The 15657-nt window shown below is 43.8% G+C and overlaps 1 protein-coding gene across 2 annotated transcripts in view; it reads left to right on the top strand.

Moving 5' to 3' along the window:
* The first annotated feature begins 1288 nt into the window (after positions 1 to 1288).
* The window catches only part of ZDHHC20 (zDHHC palmitoyltransferase 20), a 57740-nt gene continuing 43371 nt past the window's right edge, over positions 1289 to 15657 (top strand). Inside the window, exon 1 of one of the 2 annotated variants that reach the window (XM_055426396.2) lies at positions 1289 to 1551. In XM_055426396.2, coding sequence (XP_055282371.1) covers positions 1434 to 1551 — 118 coding nt within the window. In that variant the 5' untranslated portion in view covers positions 1289 to 1433. The remainder of the gene's footprint in view (positions 1552 to 15657) is intronic. The other variant, XM_055426395.2, reaches the window with a different exon arrangement.

The following is a 15657-nucleotide window of genomic DNA, read 5'->3' as shown; positions in this document are numbered from 1 at the left end:
GAGTCGACTGGCCAAAAACTAATGCAAAAACTAATCCTATCATCATAAAACCTGACCATAAAACCTGAGACTGTAAGCCAGTGGCAGAACAGTTCTCCTGGGATCCCCTACCCTTCTGTTCCCCTCCAATAGTCTCTTGCTTTGTCAGCACGTGTGTTTCCTCCGACAGTTCAGTTCCCAGTGTTAGACAAGAGACCACTTGCAGGCCCTGGAAAGGGTCCTCCTTCCTACAACAATTTAGTTCTAAACTTATGAGCTTGTGGGGTTTTTCTTCTTCAGTCTTTCACATTTACAGCTCCATGGTTTCCATAGACCCTTCTAATGGTTTCACAGCTGCCTTGTGCTGCCCTTATTCTGCCCCAGCCCTCAGCTCAGAACCAGAACCCAAAATGGCGTTTTTTGGAGTTGCTAGCCAGCAATAGCAACGCGGGGGTGGCGGGGGACGATTCTGTGGATTTGGTCCTCAGGCAGCTGGCCCTGATTCAAGATGGGAAGCAGCCCGTTGTCCACCAGGCTCTGCTCAAGGCCACGATCCCCAAGGAAAGAGGAGTCACAACTTGGGGTACCGGGGAGTCATCTTGGCTGAGACATGATCTGGCCGCTTTACCTGCACCAGAACATGAGTCAGGGCCAAACAGGCGTTGTCCATCTGCTTGAACCGCATAAGAAAGGACTGCGTTATCAGGGAGTAAAGAATGTCCACACCTTAGGCGGGGACGAGTACCTCCCCTCCCTCGGCGATAAAGCCCATCCCCGGGCCAAGGTTATGCCAATTCACTTCAGGATCCTGTCTTCCCCGAAACCTGCAGTAAGTGATACTCGTAGGCGCGTCTATGCCCACAGTCATTGTTTAGCAGTACTCGCCAGTTATAAACTGGAAATTTCAGGAACCTTCGGGCAGTGAGAGGGGGCTATACCCGGTTCACAACTCAACCTTAAACCCGGGTTTCAAACCAAATTGACTACACGGGGCCGCCCTAAATCTCACGCACCTACGATTTCCGCCTGAAATACGAGCAAATTACTTCAAAGCGCTGGGATCCGCAGTCGAGACGCACGCAGGGTCCTTGAGGCCGCAGTCTGGACGCAGGCAGTCCTGCTGCAACGAGCATCCCCTCGCCCACTCCCACCCCTCTTGCCGCAGGGACGCGCAGCGAGCGCCTTCCACTCACTTCCGCCGATGTTGCCCCGCCCCTTCCGCCCCCCTGCCGGCAGACCACACCCCGGCGGCGGCGGGCGCGGACGCAATGCGGGGCGGGGCGGGGCCGGGCGCAACGCGACGCGGGGAGGGGTCGCGGCGGAGGCGGGGGCGGGGCGCCGAGCCGGGCGCCGAGCCGCCGGGAGCGCCCGAGTAGCCACCGCCGCCGACGCCGTCGGGGGCCTGGCGCGCCCCGCCAGCCCGGGCCGGTGGGTGCCACGGCCGCCCGCGGAACATGGCGCCCTGTACGCTCTGGCGCTGCTGCCAGCGCACCGTGGGCTGGGTGCCGGTGCTGTTCATCACCTTCGTGGTCGTGTGGTCCTACTACGCGTACGTGGTGGAGCTGTGCGTGTGTGAGTACCGGGCGGGCAGCCTTCGGCCTCTTCTCAGCCTCCCCTGGCGCAGCCTCGGCGCGCCCGCGTGTGCGTCCGCCCGAGCCCGGCCGCGGGGCCCGCTTCGGCCCGGGGGTCTCGGGAGAGCGTCCGGCTTCTGAGGTGGAGGGAGCGGCGCCCCCGGCCCGGCCTCTCTGCCCGGCTGTTCGCGGAGTTGCCGTGCCCTCCGCCGGGGTTCCGAGGGCTCTTCTCGCCCGGGCCCTGGGCGCGGGCGGAGCCCCCGCGGGTGCGGACCCAAGGTCCTGGCTCAGCCGCCGGCAGCTCCTGCCACTCCTTCCCGGAAATTCGGGGCCGGCGGCGTCGCGCTGCTGGCGACCCCGGCCCCGGGGTCCCCCACAACTACCCAGTCTGTCGCGAGCGCACAGCTGCCTGAGGGCCCTCGGGGTGCACTTCGAGGAGAGCCCCGGCACCGGGCTGGGTGCTGGCGGCGAGAACTGGGGGACGCCGCAGCACCCGCTCCCCGCGGCGTCCTCCGCCCCGAAGCGCAGATGAGGACCCGCGCGGTCGACGTCGCGTGTAATAACTTGGTTAAAACAGCATTCCCACGAGGGAGAGATCGCTTTGGCGCAGAAGGTTTGAGGGAACGTTTTGAAACAAACGTGTCCGCTTTCACGAAAGTTGTTTTGTACCTGTGAAACATTTAATTCCTGCAAGTAGATGCAGAATAGATTAGTTGTGGAATACATATCAAACAGTAGTGGAGTTCGTCTGTTGAATGTAATTGTTTAGTTTTGTCCTTTTGGATGCCAAAATGTTTGCCGTAAAGGATGTTCGAATCCATTATAAAACTGACTAGCTTTGGGCATTTTTTAATCTACTGCTTCCAGAAAGTGATCATGATCACAGGATTCTCATCAGCTTGTGGTGAGACTTTGCCTCACTCAGTGCTCTGAAGTAGGCATTTATTTATTCCAAAAGTTGGACCAGTCTTACTCAGTTCTGTCAGAAGATAATTCCCTCCCTCTCCCCATTCCATAGGGATTTTGAAGTAAAGGTTCTGAAACTTTCCTTGAAGATGTGCGTTTATGTTGAAATTGCACATTTAACCTATAGTTATCAAAAATATCAAAAGGTGATATCAAACATGAAAGGAACATGAATGTATACTGGTGGGGATAAAGGAACTTTTCATCTTTCTCTCCTTTAATCTTAGTGTCTCTGAGCATAGATGTCCCTACCTACAGATGGAGGAAATGAAACTGAGCAATAGGCCCTTTGGTTGGTCACATGATTGTTGAGTACCTACAGGAAAGTGACCCACATCTTTCCACTCTGCATGTACTTTTAGTGAGCTAGCCAGGGTCCCTGGAACTGTGATTGTTTGGTCCATAATGGGGAGTTGGGGCGGGGCTAGGCGCTTGCCCTTATAGGAGATCAGTAAGACTTTAGACCCACCCTTTAGAGATCACACCCCAGCATTTCTTCAAGTTAAAACATTGTGCAACAACTGAGGCCCAGTGTTTGGAAGAATTTTCAAATACTCAGTGGATTAAAGGTCTTACATAAAGCCTGCATTTACTACTAAGATACCAGCCTTGAACTCGGGGAGCTTTTGGGATGTCTGCAGTGTCACTGGACTCTATGGGGGAGCATAAACACTATCATATTGAAACTGTTCTTTAAACCACTTGTGTATAATCTGTGTTTTCATAAGCACAGACTGTCCTACTGAGATATACCGATGTTTAACTTTATAGAGGCCTTAAATTGAGTGAATGTGAGTTTTACTTAAAATGCTGTTTCAGTAGTTTTTACAGGATTTTGTTTCTGGTGTTCTTTAGCCAACTACATGGGAGGGAATGATGATAATTGTATCTTAACACGTGTTAATTTATGTAGTCCTCATAATAACAAAAGTTAAGTGATGTGTGCAGTGTCATACAACTAGTAAATGGCATAACCAGAATTGGAACTCAAGTGGTTTGGCTCCAGAGTCCATGCATGCTTTTATATTTAACTACTGTGCAAGACTAGTGTACTTGATTATCCAGTTGTAGACAATTGGCAGATTTCATTCTTATCTGTAATTATTTATATAGAGTAGTTTTCTCCTGAAAGGTAGCAGCTGAAGATTGCTGAATATCTCAGATGGTAAAAAGGCGTGGCCCACTGAAGGGCATTTGAAAAAATAGTTTATGAGAAGCCCTTGTTCCAGCCCAGCTTCTGTAACTTCTTAATTTTGTAGTTCCATACACACATACACAAGTAGTGGTAGGAACAGTATTGAGGGTAAACTTGAGTAATAAGTAATGCATCTGAGATGGCCATCACAGGTGTGATAAGCAGAGAAATAACAATGAGTAGTAATGTTGGTCCTTGATTTTAAATAAGCTGAAATTCTTTGATTTTCCCCCAAAGCTAATATTTGAGCATTCGAGGTTAGCTGTGCGTGGATTGACCAACTTTTCCAGTTTGGTCAAGCTGGATATTTGCGGGGGAAGTGCTAATACAGGTTTCCCAGACTTTATCAGGTTGTTTGGAGCTGTTAGCAGTAGATGTGTAACTCTTATTTAGCGTTTAGAGGATCTGAGAGTTTAAAGAGATTTTAGAGATGATGTAATTCAGTCTCTTTGTTTTACTTCTGAGAAAACTATTAGTGGAAGAGCTATATGGTTTGTCCAAGGACAGATATTCCTTTTAACCTTTTTTAGAGAGAATATGTAGGATAGAACTGTAACCTCTGGGTCTACATATCTAATAATTCCTACGTCTCCTGTGTAATTTCTTCAGAGACAAGATAAATAGCTTAAACATCAACATTGAGCACACTGTCTCCAGACAGTTGATTCCAACCTGTTCTATTGATTTCAAAAGAACCAGATTTTGATTTCACTTATTTTTCTGTTCTTTTTTAATCTGTTTTCTATTTCATTGATTTCTTATCTGATATTTCCCTTTCACTTTGGGTTTAACTTGTTCTTTAGTTTCTGAATTTAAAAACTGAAGTGATTGATTTGAACCCTTTTTTAGATGTTTACTCCCATATACTTATCCCTAAATACTGCTTTATTCACATCCCAAGAATGTTGATATATTGTATTTTCATTTTCATTCACTTAAAATTATTTTCTGGTTTCAGTTTTCACTTCATAAGGATGCTGTTTAGTTTGTAGTTACTTGGGGATTTTTTCTGTTTTTGTTACTGATTTCAAACTTAATTCCATGTGGTCAGAGAACATACCTCGTATGACTTGTCCTTTAAAAATGTATTCAGGCTTGCTTTATGGCCCAGAATGTGGTCAGTCTTGAAAGTGTTTCATGTGCATTTCAGAAAAATGTATTCTGTATTCAGCAGTGTTAATTTTGCTGTTTGTGTTGGGTATTCTATTATGTCATAATGCTCCATAAACTTGAATTAAGGCAGGTTGGTTGATAGTGTGGTTCAAATCTTCTGTATTCCTGCTGATTTTCCATTTGTTCTAACAATTAATTACTCAGAGAGGTATAAAATAATAATTGGGTTTGTCTATCTCTCCTCATAGTTCTCTCAGTTTTTGCTTTATGTATTTTGTAACTCTGTAATTTAGCACATGTGATATTTTGGATTGTTGTGTCCTCTTCATGAATTGACTCTTTGTTATTATGAAATTACTTATTCCTGGTGATATTGTTTGTTTTGAAATCTACTTTGGCAGATATTAACGTGTCCATTGATCTTTCTTTTGATTAGTATTAGCATGGTATGTCCTTTTACTTTAATTTAACCTGTTTACTTTAATCTTTATACTTAAAACGCATTTCTTATAAGCAGCATATCGTTGGGTCTTGCTTTTTTAACCTAGTCTGAAAATACTTGCCCTTTTCTTTTTTGAATTGAGATATAATTGACATATAACATTAATTTCAGGTGTCAGCGTAATGATTTCAGATACACATGTATTGCAAAGTGGTCATCACAGATTAGTCAACATTCATCACTTTACATAGTTATAACTGTGTTTTCCCTGTGATGCGAACTTTTAAAATTTACTCTCGGGGACTTCCCTGGCAGTCCAGTGGTTAAGAATCTGCCTTGCAATTCATGGGATGTGGGTTTGATCCCTGATCAGGGAACTAAGATCCCGCATGCTGTGGAGCAACTAAGCCCACGTGTCACAACTAGCAAGTCTGTGTGGTACAACTGCTGAGCCCACATGCTCCGAAACCCACGCACCTCAACTAGAGAGTCCGTATGCCACAATGAAAGATCCCCCTTGCCGTAACTAAGACCTGATGTGCTCAAATAAATAATAAAATTTTTTAAAAAATAAAAATTTACTCTCATAGCAACTTTCAAATGTAACAGTAGTCACTGTGCTGTATACTCTCTGCCTTTTAATTGGCCTGTTTTGACCATTTTAATGTGGTTGCTGATGTGGGTAATTTTTAAGTCTTATTTTTTTTTTTAAGTCTGTCCTAAAATATTTAAATAAGTAAACAAATCTTATCTATTTAACTATGTAGTTACCATTTCTAGTATACCTCATTCTTTTTTATAGATCTGTATTTCCAACTACTTATTTCACAATTCAGACTTAAAGAAAGTAGGGAGAACCACTAGATGATTCAGGTATGACCCAAATCAAATCCCTTACAACCAAACAGTGGAAGTAACAAATAGATTCAAGAGATTAGATCTGATAGACAGTGCCTGAAGAACTATGGATGGTTTGTGATATTATACAACAGTCAGGGATCAAGACCATCCCCAAGAAAAAGAAATGCAAAATGGTTGTCTGAGGAGGCCTTACAAATAACTGAGAAAAGAAGAGAAGCGAAAGGCAAAGGAGAGAAGCAAAGATGTACTCATTTCAATGCAGAGTTCCAGAGAACAGCAGGGAGAAATAAAGCCTTCCTCAGTGATCAATGCAAAGAACTAGAGCAAAACAATAGAATGGGCAAGACTAGAGATCTCTTCAAGAAAATCAGAGATACAAAGCAAATATTTGATGCAAAGATGGGCACAATAAAGGACAGAAACGGTATGAACCTCACCTAACAGAAGCAGAAGATATTAAGAATAGGTGGCGAGAATACACGGAAGAACTATACAAAAAAGATTTTCATGACCCAAATAACCACGATGGTGTGATCAGTCACTCAGAGCCAGACATCCTGGAATGCAAAGTCACATGGGCGTTAGAAAGCATCACTATGAGCAAAGCTAGTAGAGGTGATGAATTTCCAGTTGAGCTATTTGAAATCCTAAAAGATGATGCTGTGAAAGTGCTGCACTCAATGTGCCAGCACATTTGGAGAACTCAGCAGTGACCACAGCACTGGAAAAGGTCAGTTTTCATTCCAATCCCAAAGAAAGGCAGTGCCAAAGAATGTTCAAACTACTGCACAACTGTGCTCATCTCACATGCCAGCAAAGTAATGCTCAAAATTCTCCAAGCCAGGCTTCAATGGTTCGTGAACTGTGAACGTCCAGATGTTCAAGCTGGATTTAGAAAAGGGAGAGGAGCCAGAGAGCTAATTGCCAAAATCTGTGGGATCACTGAAAAAGCAAGAGTTCCAGTAAAACATCTACTTCTGCGTTATGAACTATGCCAAAGGCTTTGACTGTGTGAATCACAACAAACTGGAAAATTCAAGAGATTGGAATACCAGACCACTTTACCTGCCTCCTGAGAAATCTGTATGCAACTCAAGAAGCAACAGTTAGAACTGGACATGGAACAACAGACTGGTTCCAAATTGGGAAAAGAGTACATTAAGGCTGTATATTGTCACCCTGCTTATTTAACGTATATGCAGAGTATATCAAGCAAAATGCCGGGCTGGATGAAGCACAAGCTGGAATCAAGATTGCCAGGAGAAATATCAATAATCTCATGATACACAAATGGTACCACCCTTATGGCAGAAAGCGAAGAACTACAGAGCCTCCTGATGAGAGTCAAAGAGGAGAGTGGACAAGTTGGCTTAAAACTCAACATTCAGAAAACTAAGATCATGGTATCCGGTCCCATCATTTCATGAAAAATAGATGGGGAAGCAATGGAAACAATGAGAGACTTTATTTGGCGAGGAGGGAGCTCCAAAATCACTCCAGATGGTGACTGCAGCCATGAAACTAAAAGATGCTTACTCCTCGGAAGAAAAGCTATGACCAACCTAGACAGCATATTAAAAAGCAGAGACATTACTTTGCCAACAAAGGTCCTTCTGGTCAAAGCTGTGATTTTTCCAGTAGTCATGTGTGGATGTGAGAGTTAGACTGTAAAGAAAACTGAGCGCCGAAGAATTGCTGCTTTTGAACTGTGGTGGTGGTGAAGACTCTTGAGAGTCCCTTGGACTGCAGGGAGATCAAGCCAGTCAATCCTAAAGGAAATCAGTCCTGAATATTCATTGGAAGGACTGATGCTGAAGCTCCAATGCTTTGGCCACCAGATGGGAAGAGCCAACTCATTGGAAAAGACCCTGATGATGGGAAAGATTGAAGGCAGGAGGCGAAGGGGACGACAGGATGAAAAATGGTTGGATGGCATCACTGACTCAATGGACATGGGTTTGAGCAAGCTTCAGGAGTTGGTGATGGACAGGGAGGCCTGGCGTGCTGTGATTCATGGGTCGCAAAGAGTCAGACACGACTGAGCGGCTGAACTGAACTTAACTGAGGGAAGCCTGGTGTGCTGCAGTCCATGAGATCACAAAGAGTCAGACATGACTGAGCATCGGAACTGACTGATTTCCAACTGGTACCATTTTCACCTGCCTGAGGGCTTCCTTTAACATTTATTGTAATACGAGTCAGTTGGTGATAAATTGTTTCAGCTTTCTGTGGTTAAGAATCTACCTTTCAATGCAAGGGACATGGGTTCAATCCCTGGTCAGGGAACTGGATCCCACATGTCTCAGGGCAGCTGAGCCCAAGCACAGCAACTAGAGAGAACCTCATACCGCAACTAAGACCCAACACAGCCAAAAATAAATACTTTAAAAATGCCAAAAATACTTTATTCATTCGCAGTGATTTTTTTTGTTAGACAACTTACCAAGTTATGCTTCCCTGATAGGTCAGTTGATAAAGAATCTGCCTGCAATGTTTGATTCCTGGGTCGGGAAGATCCCCTGGAGAAGGGATAGGTTACCCAGTCCAGTATTCTTAGGTTTCCCTTGTGGCTCAGCTGGTGAAGAATCCGCCTGGAATGCAGGAGACCTGGGTTCAATCCGTAGGTTGGGAAGATCCCCTGAAGAAGGGAAAGGCTACTCACTGCAGTATTCTGGCCTAGAAAATTCCATGGACTATATATATAGTTCGTGGGGTCACAAAGAGTCAGAGGTGACTGAGCAACTCTCAGTTCACTAAACCAAGTTATGCAGTCATTACAACCATCCATTTTTATTACATTTTTTATCACCCCAGTCAGAGCCCTTGTGTCCATTGTGGTTAATTTCTGTTCCCATCCAGTCCCAGGTGACCACTAATCACCTTTCCGTCTCTGTGTGCTTTTTCTGGACATCTCATATAATTGAAGTCAAACAGTAAGTGGTCTTTTGTGTGTGGTGTCTGTTACATTTTTTGAAGTTCATCTGCATTGTAGTGTATATCAGTATTTCTCCCTTTATTATCTACTTCACATTCAAATTTGTATTTTTCTAAAATTTGGTTTATTTAAAAATATATTTCCAGTAAGCCTCCACAAATCACTTGTGCATTGAATTAGACTATAAATAAAAACCATGCACTTTATTATGTTTAAGTATATTTAAAATCCTGCTTTTAAGATTTATAGTATGATTGGCTCCTGTCCATCTTTGTATCCACTAGAGAATCTCGTTACTAGTAGACTTTCAATAAATAGTGTTCAACTGAATGGAATTATATTCTTAAAAAGTTGAGAAAGATGGAAGAGGTACTGGACAACTTAGAAACCAGGTAAGACTATTTGGAAGAACAAAATTATGCCGTAGTCATATAGAAAGTTTTATCAACTTTCCTTCTCTTCTGGTCACTTCCACTTTGTGGCAAAGAAGACTTTGCATGCTAAGCTCCAGCCTCTAGTATCTGTCTACTTGACATCTCTGTTGTTCAGTCTTATCGGCTTATTGTCCAACAGAAAACTTACCAGACTTATCAACCAAAACAAAACTGTTTTTGAGTTTTTTTCTCTCTCCCTAACTGTTCCTCATATCTTATCTCAGTAAATGGCAGTTTCATCCTTTGAGTTCCCTGGTTGAAGAGTCATTCTACATCCCACTGATCATCAAATGTTGTCATTACCTGTATCACAATCCAGTTGCTTCTTACCACTACCACTGCAGGTGTATGCAAGCCACTATGATCTCAGTCTCGTGAAAAATATGGCCATAGTAATTCACACTTCCTCCCAAGAAGTGGAGCCTATTTGCCCACTAGTGAATCTGGACTGGCTTTATACTTGCTATGACCAGTAGAACATGGTGGGAGTGATGGGTGAGAGCTGGAGCCTCAACCTCAGGTGGTCCATGGGCTCCTCAGCATTAAGCATGAAATTGTTCATTCCCTACTGGCGGTACAATAAAGGGGATTTGGGAAGAATTCAAAATGACTATACTGTTTTAAAAAGTGAAAAACACAGATATCTGATGGTAAGAGTTAAAGGATTTAAATACAGATGACCAGGAGACAAAAGATGCTCAACATCGGTAATTATTAGAGAAATAAAAAATCAGAACTGGGCTTCCCTGGTGGTTCAGTGGTAAAGAATCTGCCTGCCAACACAAGGGATGTGGGTTCGATCCGTCATCTCACACTGGTCAGATGGTCATCATCAAAAAGTCAACAAACAACAAATACTGGAGAGGGTGTGGAGAAAAAAGGAACCTCCTACATGTTGGAGGGAATGTAAATTGATACAGCCACAGTGGAGAACAGTATGGAGGTTCCATGAAAGTGAAGTCGCTCAGCCGTGTCCGACTCTTTGCAACCCCAAGGACTGTAGCCCACCAGGCTCCTCCATCCATGGGATTCTCCAGGCAGGTGGGTTGCCATTTCCTTCTTCAGGGGATCATCCCGACCCCAGGGATCGAACCCAGGTCTCCTGCATTGTAGACAGACGCTTTAACCTCTGAGCCACGAGGGAAGCCCACCATGGAGGTTCCTTAAGAAACTAAAAATAGATCTACCATGTGACCCAGCAATCCCACCACTAGGCATACACCCTGAGAAAACCATAATCCAAAAGGACACGTGTACCCCTGTGTTCATCGAAGCACTATTTACAATAGCCAGGACATGGAACAACCTAAATGTCCAATGACAGGTGAGTGGATAAGAAAAATGTGGAACATATATACAGCCGAACATTGTTCAGCCACTAAAAGGAATGAAATAAGGTCATTTTTAGATGGTGTGGATGGACCTGGAGTCTGTCATACAGAGTGAAGTAAGTCAGAAAGTGTTAGTCACTCAGTCGTGTCCGATTCTTTGTACCCCAGTGGATGGTAGCCTGCCAGGCTCCTCTGTCCATGGAATTCTCCAGACAGGAATACTGGAGTGGGTTGCCATGCCCTCCTGCAGGGGATCTTTCCGACCCAGGCATCTATCCCGAGTTTCTTACCTCTCCTGCATTGGCAGGCATGTTGTTCACCTCCAGTGCCACCTGGGAAGCAACACCCTTTTATCGTGTCTCTCCCTCCTCACTTCATCCCTGTCCTCTCACGCTGAACGTATCCTCCACAAAGCGGCCAGAATGAGCCCTTTTAAGATGGACACCAGACTCTTCACTCCTCTGATGAAAATCGCGGCTGGCTTCCTCTCGCTCAGTGACACTCCTGACCGTGGCCTCTTCCCCAGTGACATAACTTCCTCTCCACTCTTCCTTTCAGCTGTTCAGCTGCCAGGCTGGCGGCCTTGCTATATGTTTCTTATTGAATGAGCTCAGTACCTTACCTAGCCACTCTGAGTTTGCTCCTGTGCTGTAAAATGGGAGTAGTGTCTCTTACTACTGTCATGGGAAGTCCTCAGCAGAGTAGGCTTTCAGTTGTTTCTGGGGCTAGGGAGAAGACTTAAATAGCCACTGACGTACTTTTTCTTGCCTTTCCTTTTCTGGCAGGAAGTTGTTCTGTTTTTTGTTTTGCAGTTCTTAGAGTGACGTTTCCCCTCACTGCTCCCCCACTCCCGCACCCACACATAGCCTGAAGTAAGTGAAGGAGCACATTCTTACAGATTTTTTAATTGCTGCATTTGAAGATGATATTGCACAGTAAGTTCCAGTCTTCCTTCAAGCTGTTGGTCATGTCAGGAGTGTGTGTGGGGGGGGGGGTTGTCTGGGAGAGGGGGCCTCCACACCGTGTCACCTGGGGCTTCACGAGGATTAACACCTGAGACTTTGCTGTAAGCCTTCAGCTGCACAGATTTAGATGTGCTGACACACACAACACAACATCATCTTGAGCAGATGGCGCCTACTCATTCCACCTAAATGAGCGGAAGAGTCATGAGCAGTGATGACTCCAGTTTCATGAAGACAGGAGACAGACCCACAGGTCTTGAAGATAAAAATTGTTTTTAAAACATGATTGCTCTCTGTTCTCTCACTCAGGTGAACTTTGGCTCACCCAGTCGGAGTCATAGGAAAATAGTTTTTATTAACATACTAGTTGAACAAACATGAGCTTATTAAAGGTGAAGTCTTCAGGGCTGCTGCTTAAACTAATTCCATGGAAGGACTATCATCAGCACCTGAAGGACCTAGTGCCGACACACTAGGGTGTTAGCATCATGTGTCTGGTGTCAGTATTGAGAAAGGAGCGAGGGGGCCGTGACCTCGGCCGGCATGACGTACTCGTGTGCATTGGCCTCCATACTGCACACTCTCCAAGAAGCCACAGTGTTTCTTCTGAAGCCTGAGACAAAATGCTCACTCCTCTGTGCTCCAGCGGCTTCCTCCCTTGCTCTTGATGAAATCCAGAGATCCCTGTAGCCTGGGAGGCCCTGGCGCTGCTGACTCATCCCTTCCTTCGCTCCTTCTGCCTCCGCATTGCAGCCTCCTTGCATTTGTCAGGCCTTGCATGGTCCCACCTGAGAACACTGTACCGACTGTTCCTTCTGCCTGGAATGCTGTCCTCCCCATCCACATCCTAATTTCATCTTGGTTTCTGCTCAGAGAGCCCCCATGAAAGTGGCTTTCCTGACCACCCTTGTGGGTGGAAAGCATGGAGTCGGTACTTCTTCTTTCACTCTTCCCTGACCCTGCTGTGTTTCCTCATAGCACTTATTAATCCTTGATGTGCAGTCATTTGTGTTTCTCTCCTCTGAGTCATGTAACGGAACTGAACATAAGCCCTCTGTAATGTGTACTCGATAGATGCATTGAATGAGTGAATTGACTGTGATGCTGCCATTTGCCTTGCTAGTGCAAGAGGGAAAACTGGGATGTATTCACGTAGTAGATGACCCACAATTTCAAATACACACACTCTCCTGACCAATCGCTGTGTTAGTTCAGCAATGTGATAAACATCGAATGCTTACAGTGTTCCCAGTACTGTATTGAGGCTGGAAATTCCAAATGGGTAAATGCACATGGTCAGATCCATTTGGACTGTATACAGCAGGCTCTGTCTTCACTACCACAGTGCTTACTTGCACATTACTCATTGTAAGAAGTCCTGCTGTAACTAAGTATCCAACTATTTAATCCAGTATTTTTCTATATTCTTTTTGCCTTAGAATTCTTTCATGGAACATCTGTTTAAATCCTTTTAGACTTGGACAGTTGTTGACGTTTGGGAAAGCTCCCTTAGTGGTGATGAGGGTGGTGAGAGATGAAGACTGAAGAGGCACGTACCTCTGAAGGAAGTGGTGTTACGGGTAGATCTGAAGGGTAGTTAATTGATTCCTTTTACTGTGTTACTAAATTGTATTAATACACTTAGGAAGAAAAATCATAATTCTGTAGGTGCCAAAAAGATGTTTAAAAATCCACTATCCATTCCTGAATAAAAACACACACACACGGAATAGGAGTAAATGGATACTTTTCAAACAGAATTGCACACACAGGAATACTTAATCAGTTTGCACTAAAACAGGCCATAAATACTTAGCACTATGTCCATTGCTATGTAACATTGTATTGGCAAAACCAGCTGCCGCATTCAGTCAAGAGAGAATAATTAGAAACAGCAGACACTGGAAAGGAAGAGAGAAAGCTATTTCTGCCGCAAACAGTTGACAGTATACATTGAAAAGCCAGGAGTCTCGGTAACAACAGAACACCTAAATAAAAGGAATTGGGTAAAATGGCAAGGGATAAAATTAGCAAACAATACTCAATACTTTGTATATATACACAGTAATGAATAATTGAAAATATGGTCAAAGAGAAGTCTCCATTCCCAAAAACATCAAAAAAGATGAAATACTTAAGAATAAACTCAAGAAAAATGCCAGGTCTGTAGGAGGAAAACATTCCTGAAAAACATAAAAGTAGGCTTGAACAAATAGAAAGATATTTCATATTTCACATTCATAAATAGAGTAGCTTGGCATTACGGAGACTTCAGTTCTCCCCAAGTTAATGTATCAATTCCAGTCCCAATAAAGTTGTTTTTAAAAATTTTTCTGGCACTAGACAAATTGATCCTAAAGGTCACATGGAAAAATGAAATAAGAACAACCAGGAATCTCCTAAAAGAGTGATGAAGAGGCCAAACCTTACCTGATGGTTAAGCCACAAATGTCTATAATTAAAACTGAAAGCAGGGGGTGTAAATGAGAACTCTTTGTTCAGTTTTGCTATGAACCTAAAACGTCTCTAAAAAATAAAGTCTGTTATAAAAATTGTGTTCCAGTTGTATGGTATGATGTGTGGACAGACATACTAGACAATGGAACGAGTAGAGAGTCCAGAAATAGTTAATTATAGAAATTTAGAATGAAGCATCTCCTCAAATTACAGAAGAGAAGGTGGGACAACTGGATGGATATTTGATAAGAGATAAAATCAGATCTATATCTCATACTGTATTCCAAGATAAACTACAAATGGATAAAATCTTATTTTTTCTTTTTTTATATTGTACACTTTTTATTTTTGAATAATTTTAGACATGAAAAACAGTACAAAGAATATTCCTTTATCCTTCATCCAGATTCCCTAAAGGTTATCATTTGTTCCATACTTCATCATTTAATTATTCTGTCTCTGAAATATCTGAGAGTAGGTTGCAGACTTCATGTCCCTTTGTTTGTAAATACGTCAGTGTTAGGGGCCTCCCAGTGGCTCAGTGGCAAAGAATCCACCTTCAGAGCAGGAGACTGAGGGTTCGATTCCTAGGTTGGGAAGGTCTCCTGGATTGAGGGCACAGCAACCCACTCCAGTATTCTTACCTGGAGAATCCCATGGACCAAGGAGCCTAGTGAGCTACAGTCCATAGGGTCGCAGAGTTGGACATGACTGAAGTGACTTAGCACACACACATAAATGCATGTCAGTGTAATGTGCTAAGAACAAGAATGTCTTGGTCTGTTCAGGCGCCTATAACAGGATACCATTGACTGGGCGCCTATAAACATTTCTCACGCTTATGGAGGCTAGCAGTCCTGGATCAAGGTGCCAGCAGGAGTCTGGTAAGAACGTACTTCTTGGTTTGGCCATCTTTTCACTGTTTTATCAATATGATGGAAGGAGTAAGGGATAGCTCTCTGTCGGACACAGATCCCATTCCTGAGTAATCACTTCCCGAAGGCCTAACTTTCAGACACCATCACATTGGGCATCAAGATTTCACATGGGAATTTGGGGGAACACAGACATGCAATCTTTAGCAAAGAACATTCTCTTACATAATCAGAGTTATCAGAATCAGGAAATAAACATGACAAAATGCTACTCTTTGATCTGTAAGCCTCACTGGGACTTCCCAGTGTCCCACCTAATGCTTGTTCTAATCCACAGGCCAGGCCAGGTTAACACTTTGCAGTCAGCTGTCAACTCTCTGCAGCATCCTTTGATCTGGAGAGTTCCTCAGTCTAGCTATATGTTTCATGACCATGACATTTTTGAAGAGTACAGGCTTCTTGTGTATAATGTCCCTCAGATTAAGTAGGTTTGACATTTCCTTGTGTATGTTTTTAGCATGAATACCACAAAA

Source organism: Moschus berezovskii, chromosome 13, assembly GCF_049115385.1.
Source record: "Moschus berezovskii isolate FMDL1 chromosome 13, NW_MosBer_1.0, whole genome shotgun sequence".
NCBI classification, from domain to species: Eukaryota; Metazoa; Chordata; class Mammalia; order Artiodactyla; family Moschidae; genus Moschus; species Moschus berezovskii.
The sequence above is the reverse complement of the archived record's forward strand: the minus strand, read 5'-3'. Positions and strand labels throughout refer to the sequence as shown.